The sequence below is a fragment of the Eumetopias jubatus genome, unplaced genomic scaffold, assembly GCF_037043125.1.
Source record: "Eumetopias jubatus isolate StellerSeaLion01/CBP00866 unplaced genomic scaffold, mEumJub1_p1.0 scaffold_17, whole genome shotgun sequence".
Classification (NCBI taxonomy): Eukaryota; Metazoa; Chordata; class Mammalia; order Carnivora; family Otariidae; genus Eumetopias; species Eumetopias jubatus.
In genome coordinates this window covers 25,162,345-25,179,480 of record NW_028274823.1, presented here as the reverse complement: position 1 = coordinate 25,179,480, position 17,136 = coordinate 25,162,345, and the positions used below count along the sequence as shown (strand labels likewise).

The 17,136-nt window shown below is 40.2% G+C and overlaps 1 protein-coding gene across 1 annotated transcript in view; it reads left to right on the top strand.

The window, feature by feature from the left end:
- Nucleotides 1-17,136, top strand: part of SORCS3 (sortilin related VPS10 domain containing receptor 3) — a 608,461-nt gene that overhangs the window by 552,215 nt on the left and 39,110 nt on the right. The window contains exons 15-16 of the mRNA XM_028098753.2: nucleotides 9,951-10,068; nucleotides 11,078-11,211. Of these exons, the coding sequence (XP_027954554.1) occupies nucleotides 9,951-10,068; nucleotides 11,078-11,211 (252 nt within the window). The remainder of the gene's footprint in view (nucleotides 1-9,950; nucleotides 10,069-11,077; nucleotides 11,212-17,136) is intronic.

The window sequence follows — 17,136 nt, the reverse complement described above, 5'->3', positions numbered from 1 at the left end:
CTAAGTTGGACTGGCTCCAACACCTACTTGCTCTATAATTCTTTTTGGATGAGTTACTTAACTTCTTTGAGCCTTAGTTTCCCTTTCTGTTAAATGGGAATAATAAATGAAATGGGATAATCCATACAAAGTGGTTAATAAATTATAAGTGTATGATAAATTATCACTATTATTAGCATTTATAATTATTATTGTTGTTATTTCATTGCCTTTCCTAGGGTACCTACTGTTTGCAGTCTTGTAGAGATCATGGGGATATAAACACATATGGCGTACTATCTGCCCACAAAGTTCTCAGGCATCTGACAAAGGATATAAAGTAAATTATCATAACTGGGTACTTTATATAAAAATATTAATAGTTTAAAATTATTTACTTCTTAATTTGTACAAAACACTATAACTATGAAAAACATTTAAACCTCAGAACTCTGTCAGGTACTGTTATTATCCATATTTTGCACATGAGGAAACTGAAGTCTAATTAATATGTGTAAAGAACTTTCTATAGATATGGGATTGGCACTCACATCTTGCCCTGTATGATGCCAATACCTTTGTGTTTGACTACTTCATTCTACTGGCTCTCAGACAATAAATATATGATAAGCATTTATGATGTGGAAGGCACAGCATATGTAAGTTGCAAACTTTTAAGAGTTTAAAATCTAGCAAGGAGGTTAAGACACTTATGTATATAGTATATGAATTTTGATCCCTATTGGAAGTAGTAAGGGTATTATGCAAAATATAGAAACAATGCTACCAGAATTCAGAGGAAAGAGATATTTATTATTTCTTCCTAAGGAAAGGAATGCAGGAAGAGGGAATATCACGGGGAACATAATAGAAAAGTTAGCATTTGAGTTAAAACTAAAAAGAATAATCCCTCAAGAAGATAGAATAATCTCAAAACCTGTGTAGTGTTAATCTCAAAACCTGTGTAGTGTTATGATTACGTAATGCAAAAACATACAAAAACTCAAGGAGAAATAGAATATTTGCAATATCATAGGGGAATATTTTAATAAATTTCACATGGAAACCAATAGATCAAGCAGTCAAAAAGTTGGTATGATTTGGATAAATAATACTATTAGTAAGCTTTTTTAAAAACCTGATATGCCACTCAACTCAACAAATAGAGAATAGATAATTTTTAGGCAAACATTTAATTTTTTTAATTGACTATACACTGGGCCACATGGAAATTCTGGACTAATTCCAAAGAGCTGATATGATTGAGATCATGTTCTCTCTGAATGTTATAATTAGATGAAAACTTTAAAAAATAGAATGATGGAATGAAGGGGAGTAAGTCGGAGGGGGAGACGAACCATGAGAGACGATGGACTCTGAAAAACAAACTGAGGGTTCTAGAGGGCAGAGGGTGGGGGGATGGGTTAGCCTGGTGATGGGTATTAAAGAGGGCACGTTCTGCATGGAGCACTGGGTGTTATGCACAAACAATGAATCATGGAACACTACATCAAAAACTAATGATGTAATGTATGGTGATTAACGTAACAATAAAAACTTTTTAAAAAAATAGAATGATGATGAGGAAAATAAAAGAAAAAACCCCATATGTTTGGAAATAAAACCATGGGTTATTTAGGAGTAGTTTTGATTTTTAAAGAGGTTATCAAAGTGGCCACTATGAAATATTTAGATTTGAAAAGCTCTCCCTCCCCTTCTTTCACTCTAACCCATTTTTTTCCCCATCACCTGCCTATTATTTGACTTGAGACTTACAGAATGAGTAGAAATTGGACAAGATAAGATGTCAGAACAGCATCCCAAGCAGAGGAAAAGCAGGCACTAGGAAATCGTGATGCTTTTGGTGGAAGGAATAGAATTCTGTTTGAGCACAAGCAGCATTGGAGAGTAGCAGGAGGTAATACTACAAAGGTAGATGGAAGCTACTGCAGGGTGGCTTTTGAATCAAATTCAAAGGTTTTAGCATGATATTCATGACTAGATCTTATGAGAGTTCAAGGACAAGAGTAGGTACCTTGGGAGTTTTCTACATAGAGGTTGAAGTTGTTGAAATGAATAGGATTGCTAAGGTCAAGTGTAGGAACTGAGAAAAAGAAGGCTTAAGTTACAACAGTCAGACATGGGAGGAAGAAGAGGGGTGAGAAAAATACTTAGAGAAGTAAGAGGAGTCAAAGAGAATATGGTGTCCCTCAAGCAGAGGGCTGGAGAAACTGAGGAAAATCCTCTGCCTCTGTGGAACAAGGTCCCATCTGCTCACACAGGAAGTCAAAAGTTTAGAAGAAGGAGAGATCACTTAGACTTGAAATATCTAAGGAATGCTTCTAAGAGGAGGTGGCATTTAGAATGAGATTGGGATAGACAGAGAATGAAGGAATGGCAAAAACAAGGTGTTGAATTCGGTTTCTAGTCTGATGACTGAGAACTCAGTTGAGTCAGCCACAGGAGAGGAAAGTCAGGAAGGAACTGATATAGTCAGCTTTGGCCTTGTTCTCTTAAGATTTTCTTCGTGCAGATAGAAATGGGGGAATTGGTGATTAGTAGAGCTTGAGATGCAGGTGCAGGAGTCCCTGAGGAAAATAAGGGAAAGGGAGGGTGGTTCTGGGGCAGGTGGATGGCAACACAGCATCATCCTAGTTGAGTTTGATCATATGTTCTCTCAAAAATTAGTCCTCAGTAAAGTCCTAATCTGACTCCCCAGGCACCATTTGTTCTTTCTTTTGCACATTTCTAGTCACTTTCTAGTATTGAATTTTTGTCCTTTTCCTCTCTGAAGGCCTGTGACCAACAACCATCTCCTAGAAACTTCTCTCGGCTTTTACAGCTATATATGAAGGTTGGTATAATTGGAGGTGGGGAAAAAGAACTATGCAGGGGAGAATCAGGTGACCCAGAGTTGCTTCCCTATAAAGAGAAAAACATCTTTACAGAGCCTGCTCCTCTAATTACATTTAGTGTGGCATTGTTTCCACCTAAATTATAGCAATTATATACCAAGATCCCCTTTGAAATCATTTAATTAATGAGTAGCTAACCCTTGGTGTGTATGGAATTGTAATGAAGTTTTTTTTATTTTTGTGAACCACTTCCCTCCCTCAGATTAATCACACCCCTCCCCAAAAGGCTCACTCAAGTCTTGATGGTGGATTAGACAGGGTATGTTAGTTAGGGTCCCAGAAAATCATAGTTGTTTGTGGAAATCCTATCACAGTCCAGGATAACAAAGACAGAGAAGCCGCCGCTATTTCCCTCTTGAGATTGTTTTTGTCTTTCTAAACCCCAAAGGACACGCAGCTCAACCATGTTCTTCGGCCCAGAAATAAGGGCAGGTAAAGCTATTACCCCAATTTTAGAAGAAGTGAATGACTTTGATAGATTAATTCTATCCATTAATCAACCCAGAGCTATTTAATGAGCATCTGTTATATAGAAGAAGTGCCAGTGGAGACAAAGATGAATGACTCTAATAGATAAATCCTTTGTGTATGGGGTCACCAGAGATAGGTACACCTGGAGTTAGACATAGGAAGTGAAAGAAAATAAACTCTTGGAAATTATCTTGAAAGGGCCACATTCCACCTAAACTGTTTCTTGCACCCATCCTTGGAGTATACGTGTCACTGATTAAAGACATCTTCTGTAAGGAAGCTAAAGGCTTGAGAGAGGAAGTGATTTGCTCAAGGTCACCTAGCTAATTTAATGGCAGACCAGGACTAGGGAAAGATGTCTTCTATATCTTTGCCTTATGCTCTTGCCACCACTCCCAGACCGTCTGTATGCTAGAAGTCAAATAATAGCACAAGAGCGTAGGAGGACACTGTCTGACCAGAGTCACATTTGTAGTGTAGACTCTTGGCACCAGAGGAGTTTATTTTATTTTTTAAAGATTTTATTTATTTGACAGAGAGATACACAGCAAAAGAGGGAACACAAGCAGGGGGAGTGAGAGAGGGAGAAGCAGGCTTCCCGTGGAGCAGGGAGCCCGATGCGGGGCTCGATCCCAGGACCCTGGGATCATGACCTGAGCCGAAGGCAGATGCTTAACGACTGAGCCACCCAGGCGACCCACCAGAAGAGTTTAAAGAAAGAAAGAGATGGTCTCTTAGGTTTATATAGCCCAAGAAGGTGAATCTTAAGTGGAGCCAAAAACTCTCATGAAAAAATCCAGGTGGCAAGGTAAAAAGAAAAAGAAAAAAGACAAGTAATAAATTTTAATTGATTTTTCCTGAAAATCCATATAGTGAGAAATGGCTTAGAGAATACATTAATTTTGTTCTGTGGTTGGGAGAACTTCAAGGGAACTAAAGGGAAGGCTACCTGTTTCCAGATAGTCAGTCATTTGTATTTATGTAGGAAGCATCTACTTTCTCCAAGGCTCTGTATCAAATATCTCTCACACACACACACACACACACACACCCTGAGTTAGAGTTAGTTAGCATTTGAGTTAGTATGTACCTTGAAAAAGGGATATTGAGCCAAATCTATCAAAAGCTCTTGATGAGCAGGGCCTTGGGTATGAGTCTGTGGGGGTTCCAGCAATATGGTGGTGATGGTAATGAACATTTGTTGTCCATTGGAATTTTCAAGATTTCCCATACATTATCGCACATGATAAGGTTTTGTTATGTTGGTGAAAATACACTTGAAGTAAAGAAGAGGGACTAGGAATGTATTTCCACAGAAGAGTCTCAAAATAGTTTATCTTGGTAATTGCAAGGAAGTGGAACTCTGGATGATAGTGGATTTGGGCATGCTAGAAATTACCTTTTTTTGCCAAAGATTTGAGAAAGAAACCACACTCTAAAATTCTTTGTTCCTCAATAATTAATTACCTATTCTTTGTCAAGCATCTACCATTGAAAGGCCATATGGCATACAAAGAAGTACAAGGAGCATTCCAAGCCTTAAGGAGCTTTCTAATTGGTTGACACAAATTTGACCAAAGATAAGAGAATTAAATTCTAGATAAGTGGTCTAGAGGTGTGTTTCTTAAAGGGTGGTCCTGGGACCGGCATTGACATCACCTAGGGAGTTTTTAGAAATGCAAATAATCAGTCACTCAAAACATACAAGTCTGGGTATGAGACAATCTATACTTAACAAGCCCTCTAGGTGATTCTGCTGCAGACAGTGGAGAACCTCTGGAAGGAGACATAATAGGACCATTTGAGCTTCTGAGGAAAGAGCTCATGTTGCTAGAACAGTCACAGAAAACTTTCTGAAAGAAGTAGCACCTGATTTGTGAATTGCATTATCCTTTTAGAGATATTCCATGTCTTTGGTTCTTCCACCCTCCCTACCTCTCTTGGGTTCCATATTAAATTGATGTATAAACCACGTTGTTCCCCAAAAATATACCACAAGTGGGAGGAGTATGCTGTGCCTACTTTATTAGTGATGAGCTTTGTAACTTTAGAGAAACATTTCCAATGGGTGACAAACTATTATTTGGGAAATTCTTTTATTATTAATTAGAAATGGTCTGGCTTTCTCTATCCCTAATCCACCTTGTGGGTGCTTATCACCCCAAAGTGACGGACATCGTTTCTCATGATGGTCACCCTGGTTTCTCTGCTGGGTTCTCACTTTCACAAATCCTATTGTGAATGTTAACATCTGTTCTAAGAGTGGTTATGAAAAGGGATGAGAAATTCTTGAATTTAAATTAGTCCTTATTTTATCTCCTGCTAAGTTTGCTGCGTTTTCTGTCATTTCCTTGGCTTCCATGGGCTCTAATCAGAAGAGCTGTGAATGAATGCAGTATTGAGCGGAATTAGAGAACCCAGATACATGCAAAAGAGAGAGCATGTTTCAGTTGCTTATGCCCCACAGGAAGGGGCCCATGATGAACATTTTTCTTCCCAGAACTGATAATGGATGGAGAGATGGGGAGTACATTAATGTCTGAAAGTTGCCAAGGGGTTTTAGTTGGGCTCCCCTCCTCTTAGTTGGGGTCCAATGTGAAAATGAGCAAAGCTCATAATCCTAACAGTAGATGCTTAAATGGCATGTGAAAGTGATCACATGGGAGAGCAGACTGGCACTCTCCCAAGTAAAAATATTAACGTATCAATTTACAATTTGGGGAAAGACCTGGGAAACACCATGTAAGGATATCTGGGATAGAAGCCAAAGAAATCTAGCTGAAAGGGTGTGCCTGGCAAGACTGCAGGAGAGAAGAAGCTGGATTAGTACAAGTCCTGACTGGGCCCCTATTTTTGTGTTCAGTTCTGAAATGAGCTCTCTGAGCCAAGAAACAGATAACCCAGAGAGTTGGGAAGACCAACATCATGGACTTCCTTAGAGGGTCTGTGTCAATGAGGCCAGGCCACTGGAGGACACTCGCATCCTGCTCAGCAGCAGCCCTGGGAAATGGCTAAGTCTGAGCTTGAGGTTCTGTGTTTACTCAGTCTTGAGCATTCCTTTCCTCTGTGGGCAAGTTTGTCCATTTGAAAGCTCTCTCGCATTTTGTAAACTTTCACATTTTTCCATTTTGTTAGTTTTTTTATACTCAAGAGATCTCCCCAGAGTGCCCACTTTTTGGTCTCCCCTCCCTTGCCCCTTCCTGTGTCATCTCCCAGTTAACTGGCCAGTGTTTGCACACCACTTAGTGGCTAGATAGATGAAAAGTGGTCTTGAATCATATCACCATCTGTATGAACTTCCTGTGGCTGCTGTAACAAATCACCACAAATTAGGTGGCTAAACAATTAGAAATTAATTTTCTAACAGTTCTGGAGGCCAGAGTCCAAGATCAAGATGGCAGCAGGACAGCACTGCCTCTAGTGGGGAGGGAAGACGTCCATCTTATGGGGGCTCCAAGTGTTCCTTGGCTTGTGGCCACTGAACTCCAATCTTCCCTTCTTCTTCTCATGGCCTCCTCCTCTCTGCCTGTCTCTCATCTTGTATCTCTTATAAGGATAAGGGCCCTTGTCCTTAGGGCCCAACTTGATAATCCAGGATGATTTCATCTCAAGATTTTTAACTTACTTATGTCTGCAAAGGTCCAGATAAGGTCACATTCACAGGTTACAGGAAATAGAACATGCTCATGTCCCTTGGGGGAGCCAACTATTCCATCCAGTACATCATCTTAGTACTCTCTTTTTCAGTGGTCCTTAAGCTTAGGGAACTGTGAACTCCTTTGAAAGTCTGATAAAATAAATGTAATTTCTCCATAATAAATACACATGGGCCAACAAATGCATATTTTTATTTAAGATTTCAGGGGATTGAATGGTGACATTCAAAACTAACTACAATTTTTCTTTGTGATCTAGTTAATGTGAAATTGACCTGGATATTGCCTCTTTCATTCTAGGTAATAAACAAAATGCAGTAATTAATGCATTCTAAGATCATCTTAAATATTTTTGGTTTCTCTGGAGCATTCACTTATATTAATCACATTGTGTATGATAAGTCTTAAGCTGCCACATTATTATTATTATTAATTATCGCTACTACTACTATTATTATTAAACCTGAATTGCATCAAGCATTATTTCATTTATTCGATACTTATGTGATTGTGAGTGGGAGGACCTGACATCTCTCTCTGTGACTCCACATGTTAGTAGATTCAGCCTCTCCCTTCAGTCTGTCAAGACCTTTTTGGGTCCTGATTCTGCCATCAAGCATATTGACTGTTTCTTCCAGCTTTGTGTCATCAGAAAATGTGATTTCCAATGAGGACCATTATTTTCATGTCTTCAAGTCATTAATAAAAATGATAAACAGGAAAGAGCAGATAGCAGAACCTTGTAACTGACTACTCACGTCCTCCCTTCTGGTTGATTTTAATGCTTTAATTAGGTACTGTTCAGTCACATAATTTTACTGGCACCTGGCTCATATTTTTTCATCTTTTCTTCAAGACTGTTATGGCAAACACTGTCAGATGCTTTGCTAATATCCAGGTGAATCATGTGTCTCATATTTCCTTCTTCTGTCTGCCTCGTAACCCTTTCATAGAAAGGAATGGGATTAATCGGACATGATGTGTTTTGTGATCCATGAAATTTAACTGTAAGCTATTTGGAGTAAGTGGAAGTGTTTGGTTTGGCATCACTAAAGTTCTTCTACTCAGAGTACTCCAAGGGGGACTGACTAGAGGAGGTAGCATTTGAATGTGGGAGGATTTAGATGGGCCGGATAAAGACAGAAGACATTCATCCAAGTCTCCTCCCACTGGTTTTTGTTTGTTTGTTTGTTTCTTCCAACGATCTTTCAATATAACTCTCTCTTCAAACAAGTAGAAATTTTTAAGATATAACTGCTTTGTTAGAGATTTAAGAGCAACTGACTCCTGACCTCTCCATGAAATGAATTGAGACTAAAAGGTGGAAGTACTTCAGTGGTAACCTGGCATGGATGAATTGGGTTTGGAGACCACTGAATACCGCATGAGTGAAGGAGAACAGAGAGAACCCAGGGGGGAGGTGCTTACATTCACTCTGCTTTACACGCTATTGGCCACATAACCCAAAATATTCTAGCCCCATGGCTTCTGCTACTCAGTGCTGAGCTAAGATTCTTATAAAGACCATACGTTTTTGGTTTTGTTCTTTTAGTACAGTTGGCACACAGTTTGCATGAGTTTCAGGTGTATAACATAGTGATTCAGCATCTCCATACGGTATGCTACGCTCACAACAAGTGTAGCTACCATCTGTCACCATCCAGTGCGATTATGGTATCATCGACTATATTCCCTGGCCTGTGCCTTTTATGCCCAAGACTCATTCACCTCAAAGTCTGTTTAATCTTCTTTTAGACAAGACTCTAAAAAATTGTATTTAACTTTTAAACTGATAGAACATTAAAGGGCATTTCCCAAGATGTAATATAAGTTGTACGATCCACAAAATGATCCTATTTCTTTGTCTATTTCATAATTTTAGTCCACTCTCACCCCTCCCAAAGCATCTGAACTCATCCTTCAGATAGCAGCAGGGACTGTCCCTGAAGGAGAGTTAGTCTCTTAGGTGTCACCATAGGAAGAGCTGGCTGTGGGGAGACGAGAATCCAGGGCTGGGAGCATGATTAAGTTTTGCTCACATGGAAGACATCCAGTGCCTTGAAAGACTTCCTATTGGTTGAGGTTCCCAGAGTGATTGCTCTCCCATTTATAGCACTATGATAGATGTCTTGCATCGTAATTACAAGATATGCCACCCGAGTGGAGTATGGATGATCAGTCTTTTTTTCTATTTTTCTAGAAACGATTGATCATTCATATTTACAGGGCCATCAACTTCTGGGCTTTGAAAAGGGCAGTATTGATTATCTAAGTCACACAGATTACCGGTATGGTTCTTTACTATACATAAATAGGAGTTCCTTTTATGAGGGTACTATGATTTTTCAGGGAAGGGGGAAGGAGTGATATTCATGTGAATTAAGCAATGAGGATTTCAACTAAAACACACTGAGATTTAGTCAGAATATTGGAACTGGAAGCCATACTTTAGATTAGCTAACCCACCCCCCTCCAACATACATATATACAATTTACTTTACAGGTGAGAAAACTGAGTCCCTGTTAGTAGACATCAGTAGATAAAATAACTGTGCTTGCATTAAGGTGAAACAAGAAGGCTACATGTCAAGATATGCACAACAGTTCTATCTGAGTGGAAGATTTTGAACTATTGGGTGAATTTTTTCCTTCGTATCTTTCTGTGTTTTCAATGCTTCCTATAAAGCACATATATTACTTTTGCAACTGAAAAAATGGTTAGTTTTAAACCCACTGTGAATACCATGTCAATTGGCTAGAGTTATAAAATGGTGCGCTTTGTCCTTGGTGACCTTCAAAGACCTCATTTTGGAAGAATCTGTTGAGTCCAGGCTGCAATTCGGTCTCTCTCCCTCCAGTCTTTGTGCATTAGTGACTGACTAGGGGGCTCTCTCTGCTTGTCTCTCCCATGCCTTCCCTAAACACTTAGAGTTTTTGGCCACTTCAGCCTCCGTTCTGAATGGCAGTTGGTGAAAGTGGACTACAAATCTATCTTCAGCCGGCGCTGCACCAAGGAGGACTATCAGACCTGGCACCTGCTCAATCAGGTACACCATAGGGTAGGGGCACACTGGCTTCTAGGAGGTGGAGCTTCCACAAGCCCTGTTTGGTCATCTCTGGGCCTTCCTGTTTGGAGGTGGAAGGTAGCGAGCCATCCAAAGATAATAGTAGATTTGGGGGGAAGGGATGGAGTCCACACATCCAGGTCCAGCATAGACAGATGGTATTTCAGTACCTTTTTGCACCCTGGGATTCCGATCTACCCATTGAGGTCACCAAGTAGCCTAGGGGTGAGGTAACAATGATAAGCTGGGGCTTTAGCTCTATCTGTGGAGAAATAAGCCCAGACAGCTAAGAGACCTTTCAACGGTTTCATCATCTCACCTCCAATGGAGAGGGCGAGAACACTTGTCAGGCCAGCCTGCAGTAAGAGGCCCAAGAACACTGAAAACAGGACCATAGAGAAAGGGTGAGGGATGGCGGTGAGTGACTCTAGTAGAAATGGCAGATATTTGTTGCTATGCAATGTAAGCAGACTTCTGCATTCTCAGAACCATTGGGTTCATGTAATTTGTATCAGCTTCTCCTCTTTTTGCCCTTGCTTGGGAATGAGGACTTAGGCATGGTTGTTTATCAGAGAGAGAGAACTTTTTGGGCCAGCTTCAATTTTACTCTGAAGATGGTGTTAAAACTGTGCCAGAAGTGGGTTCTTTTCCACTAGAATTTATGCCGAGGTCATTTGGGCAATTTGGAGATCTGTGAACTCTCTTTGAAGGTGCATTCTCTCTAAAGGTGGAAAAGAAACAAGATGAAGCAGACATCATTGGCTAGGTGGGGTGAAGGGTAGTGATGGGACAGCTCTATGATGTTCCTCTGGTATGGTAGTAACAGACTGGCCCTTTTTCCCTCGAGATTCCTGAATGGTTACTGGGAAAGAGATTGCTACACAGAGTGACTAAAAGAGAATGAAAAGGCTAATGTTTCTTATCGAGAAGCTGGTTTATTTCATCTCCTTTGTGTTTTTCTGCCTCTCTCACTATGGACTTTCTTTCTAAGGGGGAGCCCTGCGTCATGGGAGAAAGGAAAATATTCAAGAAACGCAAGCCAGGAGCTCAGTGTGCCCTGGGCCGAGACTCTTCAGGGACAGTGGTCTCAGAACCCTGTGCCTGTGCCGACTGGGACTTTGAATGGTGAGTCCCTTGGCATCTCATTGTCAATTTCAGTCAGACATTTACCTGTTGGGGGATGGGGATGAAGATGGAGGTAAGGGAGGAAGTCATGACCCTCAGATGGGAGGTGTGTTTGCTGGCCTCTGGGCCTGATGGCTCCAGTCCCTGGGCCAGATGGGAAGGCTGCATCGCTGGAAGGAGGACAGGAGGAGACGTTTTCACAAGGAAGCCCACTGTTCTATTAGAGCAGCATGTCCAAGGAAACCTTCTCATTATCAGTTAGCAGCTCTGGGAAAGTACCAGAGAGGTTGGGTGGGGCACTGACAGCTTGGAGAGCTGCCACCATGGACAGGTACCTCCAGACACATTAGCTCAAACCGTGATTTTCCATGTGAACTCTCTTTTCATCATTTTCTTCCTCCCTCTAACAACAATCACAAAGAACAACTTTAAATCTCACCTATTAAGCAATGATTCACAAATGTCCAAATATTTATCTCCAGCTCTGATCTCACTGACCTCTAGGATGGAGACATGTGTGTCCATGTACGTACTCAGCCACCATCTCCCCTAGAATTGCTAGTAGGGATTTCAGATTCAGTATGGCCAAGGGGGAGCTCTTCCTGAATCTTTAACTGCTAGGAGTTTTTCAGCTCTTCTTCGGACTGGTTTTTCCAAACTCAATAAAACACACAGTTCCTTAAGTAAAAATCCCAGGAGAGCTTGATTTTTCCCTTACCGTCAGGTCCAGTCCATCCACAAGTCCTTGTGAGTCTTTACCTCCAGAACACATTCATTCATTCATTCATTTAGATAGATTTATTTATTTATTTATTTATTTATTTATTTATTTATTTATTTAAGAGAGGGAGAGAGTGAGAGAGCAAGCAGGGGGATGGGGTAGAGGGAGGTAGAAAAGGAGAGCAAATCTCCAGCAGGCTCCCTGCTGAGCATGGAGCCCAGAGCAGGGCTTGATCCCACAATCCTGAAATCATGACCTGAGCCCAAACCAGGAGTCAGACACTTAACTGACTGAGCCACCTGGGGCCCCTCCAGAATACATTCTAACCTGAAGCACCTCTGCCCATGTCTACTGCAGCCTGGACACTACAACAGTCTGTTGTCTCTCTATTTTCACCCTCGTTGCCCTAAAACCTCTCTTCCTCACAGTAACCAAAATTTGACTGTAAAAACCCAAATCCAATATTATCACTCCTGCACTTAAAACACTCCAGTGGCTTCCTCTCTCCCTTAAAATATCATGCCATCTTCCTTCCTTGGCTTTCTCTACTCTACATTATTTGGCCTGCTACCATTGGGCCTTAATTTCTTACTATTCTCCCCTCATTCACCATTTTGCAGCCACATTACCATCTTCTTTCTGTATCTTAATTAATCCAGGCTCATTCCTAGCAGAGACAATAGCAACTGTAAGGATTTCTTCCAGATCTCAGCATGGCTGGCACCTCTAGGTAACTCACATCTCAGCAAAAATAGCAGCTTCTCAGAAATGCTTTCTGAGACCACCTGATCTCACCTATACCCTGTCACTGTGACACCTCACAGATTTCATGGTTTTAGTATTAGTCACCATATGGAGTGATCATGTTTTCTAAATTGCCTTATTACCACCTGTCTTTCCCCAGCAGAATGCAAGTGTCATGAGGGCGGGAACTTTAGACTTGCTTCAGTGCCTCGCCCATAGTAAATTAAATAGTTGCACCATGTTCCTGAATGTTGTTCCTTTAGGAGTCAACAGATGTCCCAAGTGTGGGCATGGGTGATCCCATTCTGATCCCAGCTGGGTAAATTCCTCCCCTACATCACAGTCAAAAGTTGAAGTTCAATATAGATATGTCCATAACCCATTCCAGGTTAAAAGACAAACCTAAGGGCTCTGGCATCAGCCTATAAACATGGCAGGGCAGTGACAGAGTTGCAACTGGGCTTTTCTGGTGTTGAATAACAGAAGTATATCCAAATGGGTGCAGAACAGCTGCCCCTGCCCAACAACCTCATCCAGCCTGTTTCTGAGGCTTGCTTTGTGCTGGAAGCCTTCTTTGGTTCCCCACTTTCTACTAGGACTATAACTGGTAACTGCAAGCCAGCTAGAGGACTATGGCTGCTCCCTAGCTACTCTTCATCCCTGAACTCATGCCTTGGAAAGCTTGACCTCAGTGAGAGTCATTCAAATGGGATATGCTAAATGGAATTTAATTTGAATGTTAGCGTCCTATCTGTGACACTTCTGACCGTTTGGAGACAGAGGATATTTTCATACTTGGGAAGACTGATTTCCAATACAATCCAGCAAAATTGTCATAGCAATGTATACAGTAGGCCCCTGAGAATTATGCTACATGACATATGGATGTCAGTTTGAATATTCAGAATATGAATTTCAGTCTTCCTTGTGTCCCCCTCTGCAGACTGACTCCATGGAGGCATACTGTCTTTGCATGCCATGCTACATTTTCTCCTGTGTCTCTCTGAGCTGTAATAGATCCTGCTGTTGGGAAACCTCACAATGGAGAAAGAAGAATTGTAACCTAGATATTTGTCTTTCAGTAATTCCACTAACATTTACTGGTCTGGGAAAAAAAAAATCCCGGCTCTGATATTCAGTTTTTGACCTTGGGAAATTTTCTTAATCTCTATGATTTCACCTTCTTGGCTATAAAATACAAATATAGATCATGTATCTCATTGGTGCTAGGGAGGAATAAGTGAATTAATCTACATCATTAATGTAGGTAAGGCATTCATCCTAGTGATGTAAGAATCCATATGGTAGCTGTTGTTGCTGCTGTTGTTAATCTTATACCCCAGAGTTAAGTGGTCCCCATGGTATTTTTAGCAAGTAAACCAGAGCTTATCCATCCAAATGAGCCCTATCTACAAAGTTGTACCTTTGGGTGTAATCCATTCACTCATTATTGGCGGCATTGCCTAAAATATTTCTGAGCCTTTCTTTGGGAACTGCTATCAGAATACATCTTTGAGGGGTGTCTGGGTGTCTCAGTCGATTAAGCGTCTGCCTTCAGCTCAGGTCATGATCCCAGAGTCCTCAGATCGAGTCCTGCATCGGGCTCCTTGCTCAGTGGGGAGTCTGCTTCCCCCTCTCCCTCTGTCACTCCCCCTGCTTTTGCTCTCTCTCTCTCACTCTCTCTGTCAAATAAATAAATAAAATCTCTTAAAAAAAAAAAAAGAATGCATTTGTGAGTAAAGCAGGGAGAAATAAAAAGCCTTTGCAAGGTATTCTTTGGCTCCCATACTTGCATTGGTAGAGGTACCACCTGGACCCAACATTCTGTAATATCAACATTGTTACTATGGCATTTTAATGAGAAGAAAATGAACATCTGGAATATAAGTTACTTGACTAAGATCACACAACTGGGAGAAATCTGGAGTTCAAATGCAAGTCTAGCTAAATTCTATGTTCTCTCCTAAATATGCCATTTCTTAAGAAATCAAACAAGTCTTTGTTATTAGACTTACCTTATGTTTCATAAGAAACAGTTCCTCAAGTTTAGTTATTTTAAAATTAGAATTCATCCTCAAATGACCTAGGTTAATTGCTGTTGATATGGATTAATCTGGAATGTTCCATTAACTTTAACCCAATTCCAAATGAAGTAGTTTGACCATTGGTCCTGGAATTGTAGTAGGTATATGGTGTTCAAGAAGACTTTATAGAATTTGGCGGGGGGGACTGGTATTTGAAGTATTATGTGGTGGTCTTTCCACTCTCAGTTGTATCTCAAGAATATAGAAGACAGTATGGAGGTTCCTCAAAAAATTAAAAATGGAATTACTATATGATCCAGTAATTTCACTACTGAATATTTACCTGAAAAAAATAGAAACACTAATTTGAAAATATACATGCACCCCTATGTTTATTGCAGCATTATTTACAATAGCCAAAATATAGAAGCAGCCCAAATATGGCCATCAATAGCTAAATGGATAAGAAGATGGGGGTATATCTACATCTGTATCTATATCTCTCTATATATAACTGAATATTACTCAGCCATAAAAAAGAATAAAATCTTGCCATTTGCAACAACATGGATGGACCTAGAAGGTATAATGCTAAGTGTAATAAGTCAGTCAGAAAAAGACAGATACCATATAATTTCACTCATATGTGAAATTTAAGAAACAAATGAACAAACAAGAAGACAAAAAACAAAACAAAACAAAACAAAACCAGACTCTTAAAAACAGAGAAAAAACTGGTGGTTGCCAGAGGGCAGGGTGGGGGGATGGGTGAAATGGGTGATGGGGATTAAGAGTACCCTTATCGTGATGGGCACTGAGAAGTGTATAGAATTGTTGAATCATTATATTGTACACCTGAAACTAATAGAACACTGTGTTAATTATACTTGAATAATAATAATAAAGAACCACTTGAGTCAGAGGTAGGATAAACAAATATACAAGACTGGAGGCTGGGTTAGTGGTCAGAATCTGAGAGCAAGAGCAAAATGTAATCATGTGACCTAAAAAGCACTTTTACACTACTTTTGAGTATGGAAGAGACAGTTTCATTTCTGAAATTTCTGTTGTCTTTCTACAGTGGTGTTTATAGACAGTAGAACTGAGTATTTGAGATTGTTTTGTTTTTAAGTGAACTTCAATAAGCATAGGTATTGATGTAAAAATATAGTTTTTCCATCAAATATGGTTTGTCTCCAGTGTCCTTGCTGGAAATCCGTGCGTGGCAACAATTTTATAGCCTTATGTCCTTCTCAGTGGTCCTTCCTACTAGGAAGTATTATTAGCTAAAGAATTTGAAAAGCCCAGCTTAGTTAGTGTAAGTAATTATGATACTCATTCTACCTAGTTGTTTGCCTAAGCCAAAACAGGTCATGTTCATTTGATTGGTTCAGGCAACTTTTAAGTGTCAGAGACAGCAGGGAGAGGGAGTAACCTAATTTAATCAGATTGGTAAAGCAGGATTGAGGAGGATGGATTAAACGTCTTGATTTTGGTGGAACAGGTAAGGAGTGTAGCCTGGATCCAGAAAGGGAGGGTATATTCACACTGTATCTTTCCTTTTTTTGAAGAGGGAAGGTTTTATAGATTCTCAGAAGCGTTTTTGTAGAATAATATTCACCCTTCCATCCAAAGTGCATGTCAGTAATAAGCATGAATTTTGCATAAATAGTGATGTTTCTGCTCAGTAGCTTCATGCTTATTCTAGAGAGCCACTTCCATTGTGGCACTGGTGAAGGGCCAGGAATAAATCCTCCCTGAAAATTAAGTTTGTCAAGGACTAGCGTGTGGTCAGAAAAAGGAGCAAAAGTGTTCTGCTCTGAAGTCATGTGAGGCTCCTCGAAAGGAGTTGCCATCTGAGAGATGCAAATACCTTTGTTCAGCTAGAACCAGGTTGAACCAGAAATTATTTTCTTATTCATCCAACCACTCACTCAGCAGTAACTTTTGCTGAATACCTACTATGCACCAAGTCCTTTAGATGGATTATCTTACTTAATCTTCTCAACCAGCTTCTGGAAGGAGAATATGTTATTGTAGGCGTTTTATAGATGAAGACATGGAGGCACAGAAAGGTTAAGTAACTCCTTCAAAATAATAATATTCTGACCCAGAGTCCTAAGTCTTGGTGTGTTTTAGTGTTTCCTTCCATGGGCAGTATGGTTCCAGATCCACACAATGAGTTTGAGTTTATCATGTGGTAATGCAGAAGAGAGAGGGAAGAGATAGGGGGATGCTATAGTACTAAGTTCAGGTGTGTCTGAAATCCATCCAACGGTAAGTATCCTGCATATAGAGCACAATTATGTATGTTTTTTCTGTAGACTGGCATTGTAGAAAAGGCAAAGATGTATGAACCAGAGTTTCAAACTCAATGAAAGTGTAACAGCAAATAATAATATTACTAGGGACTAAATTCTATAATCCAGACCTATG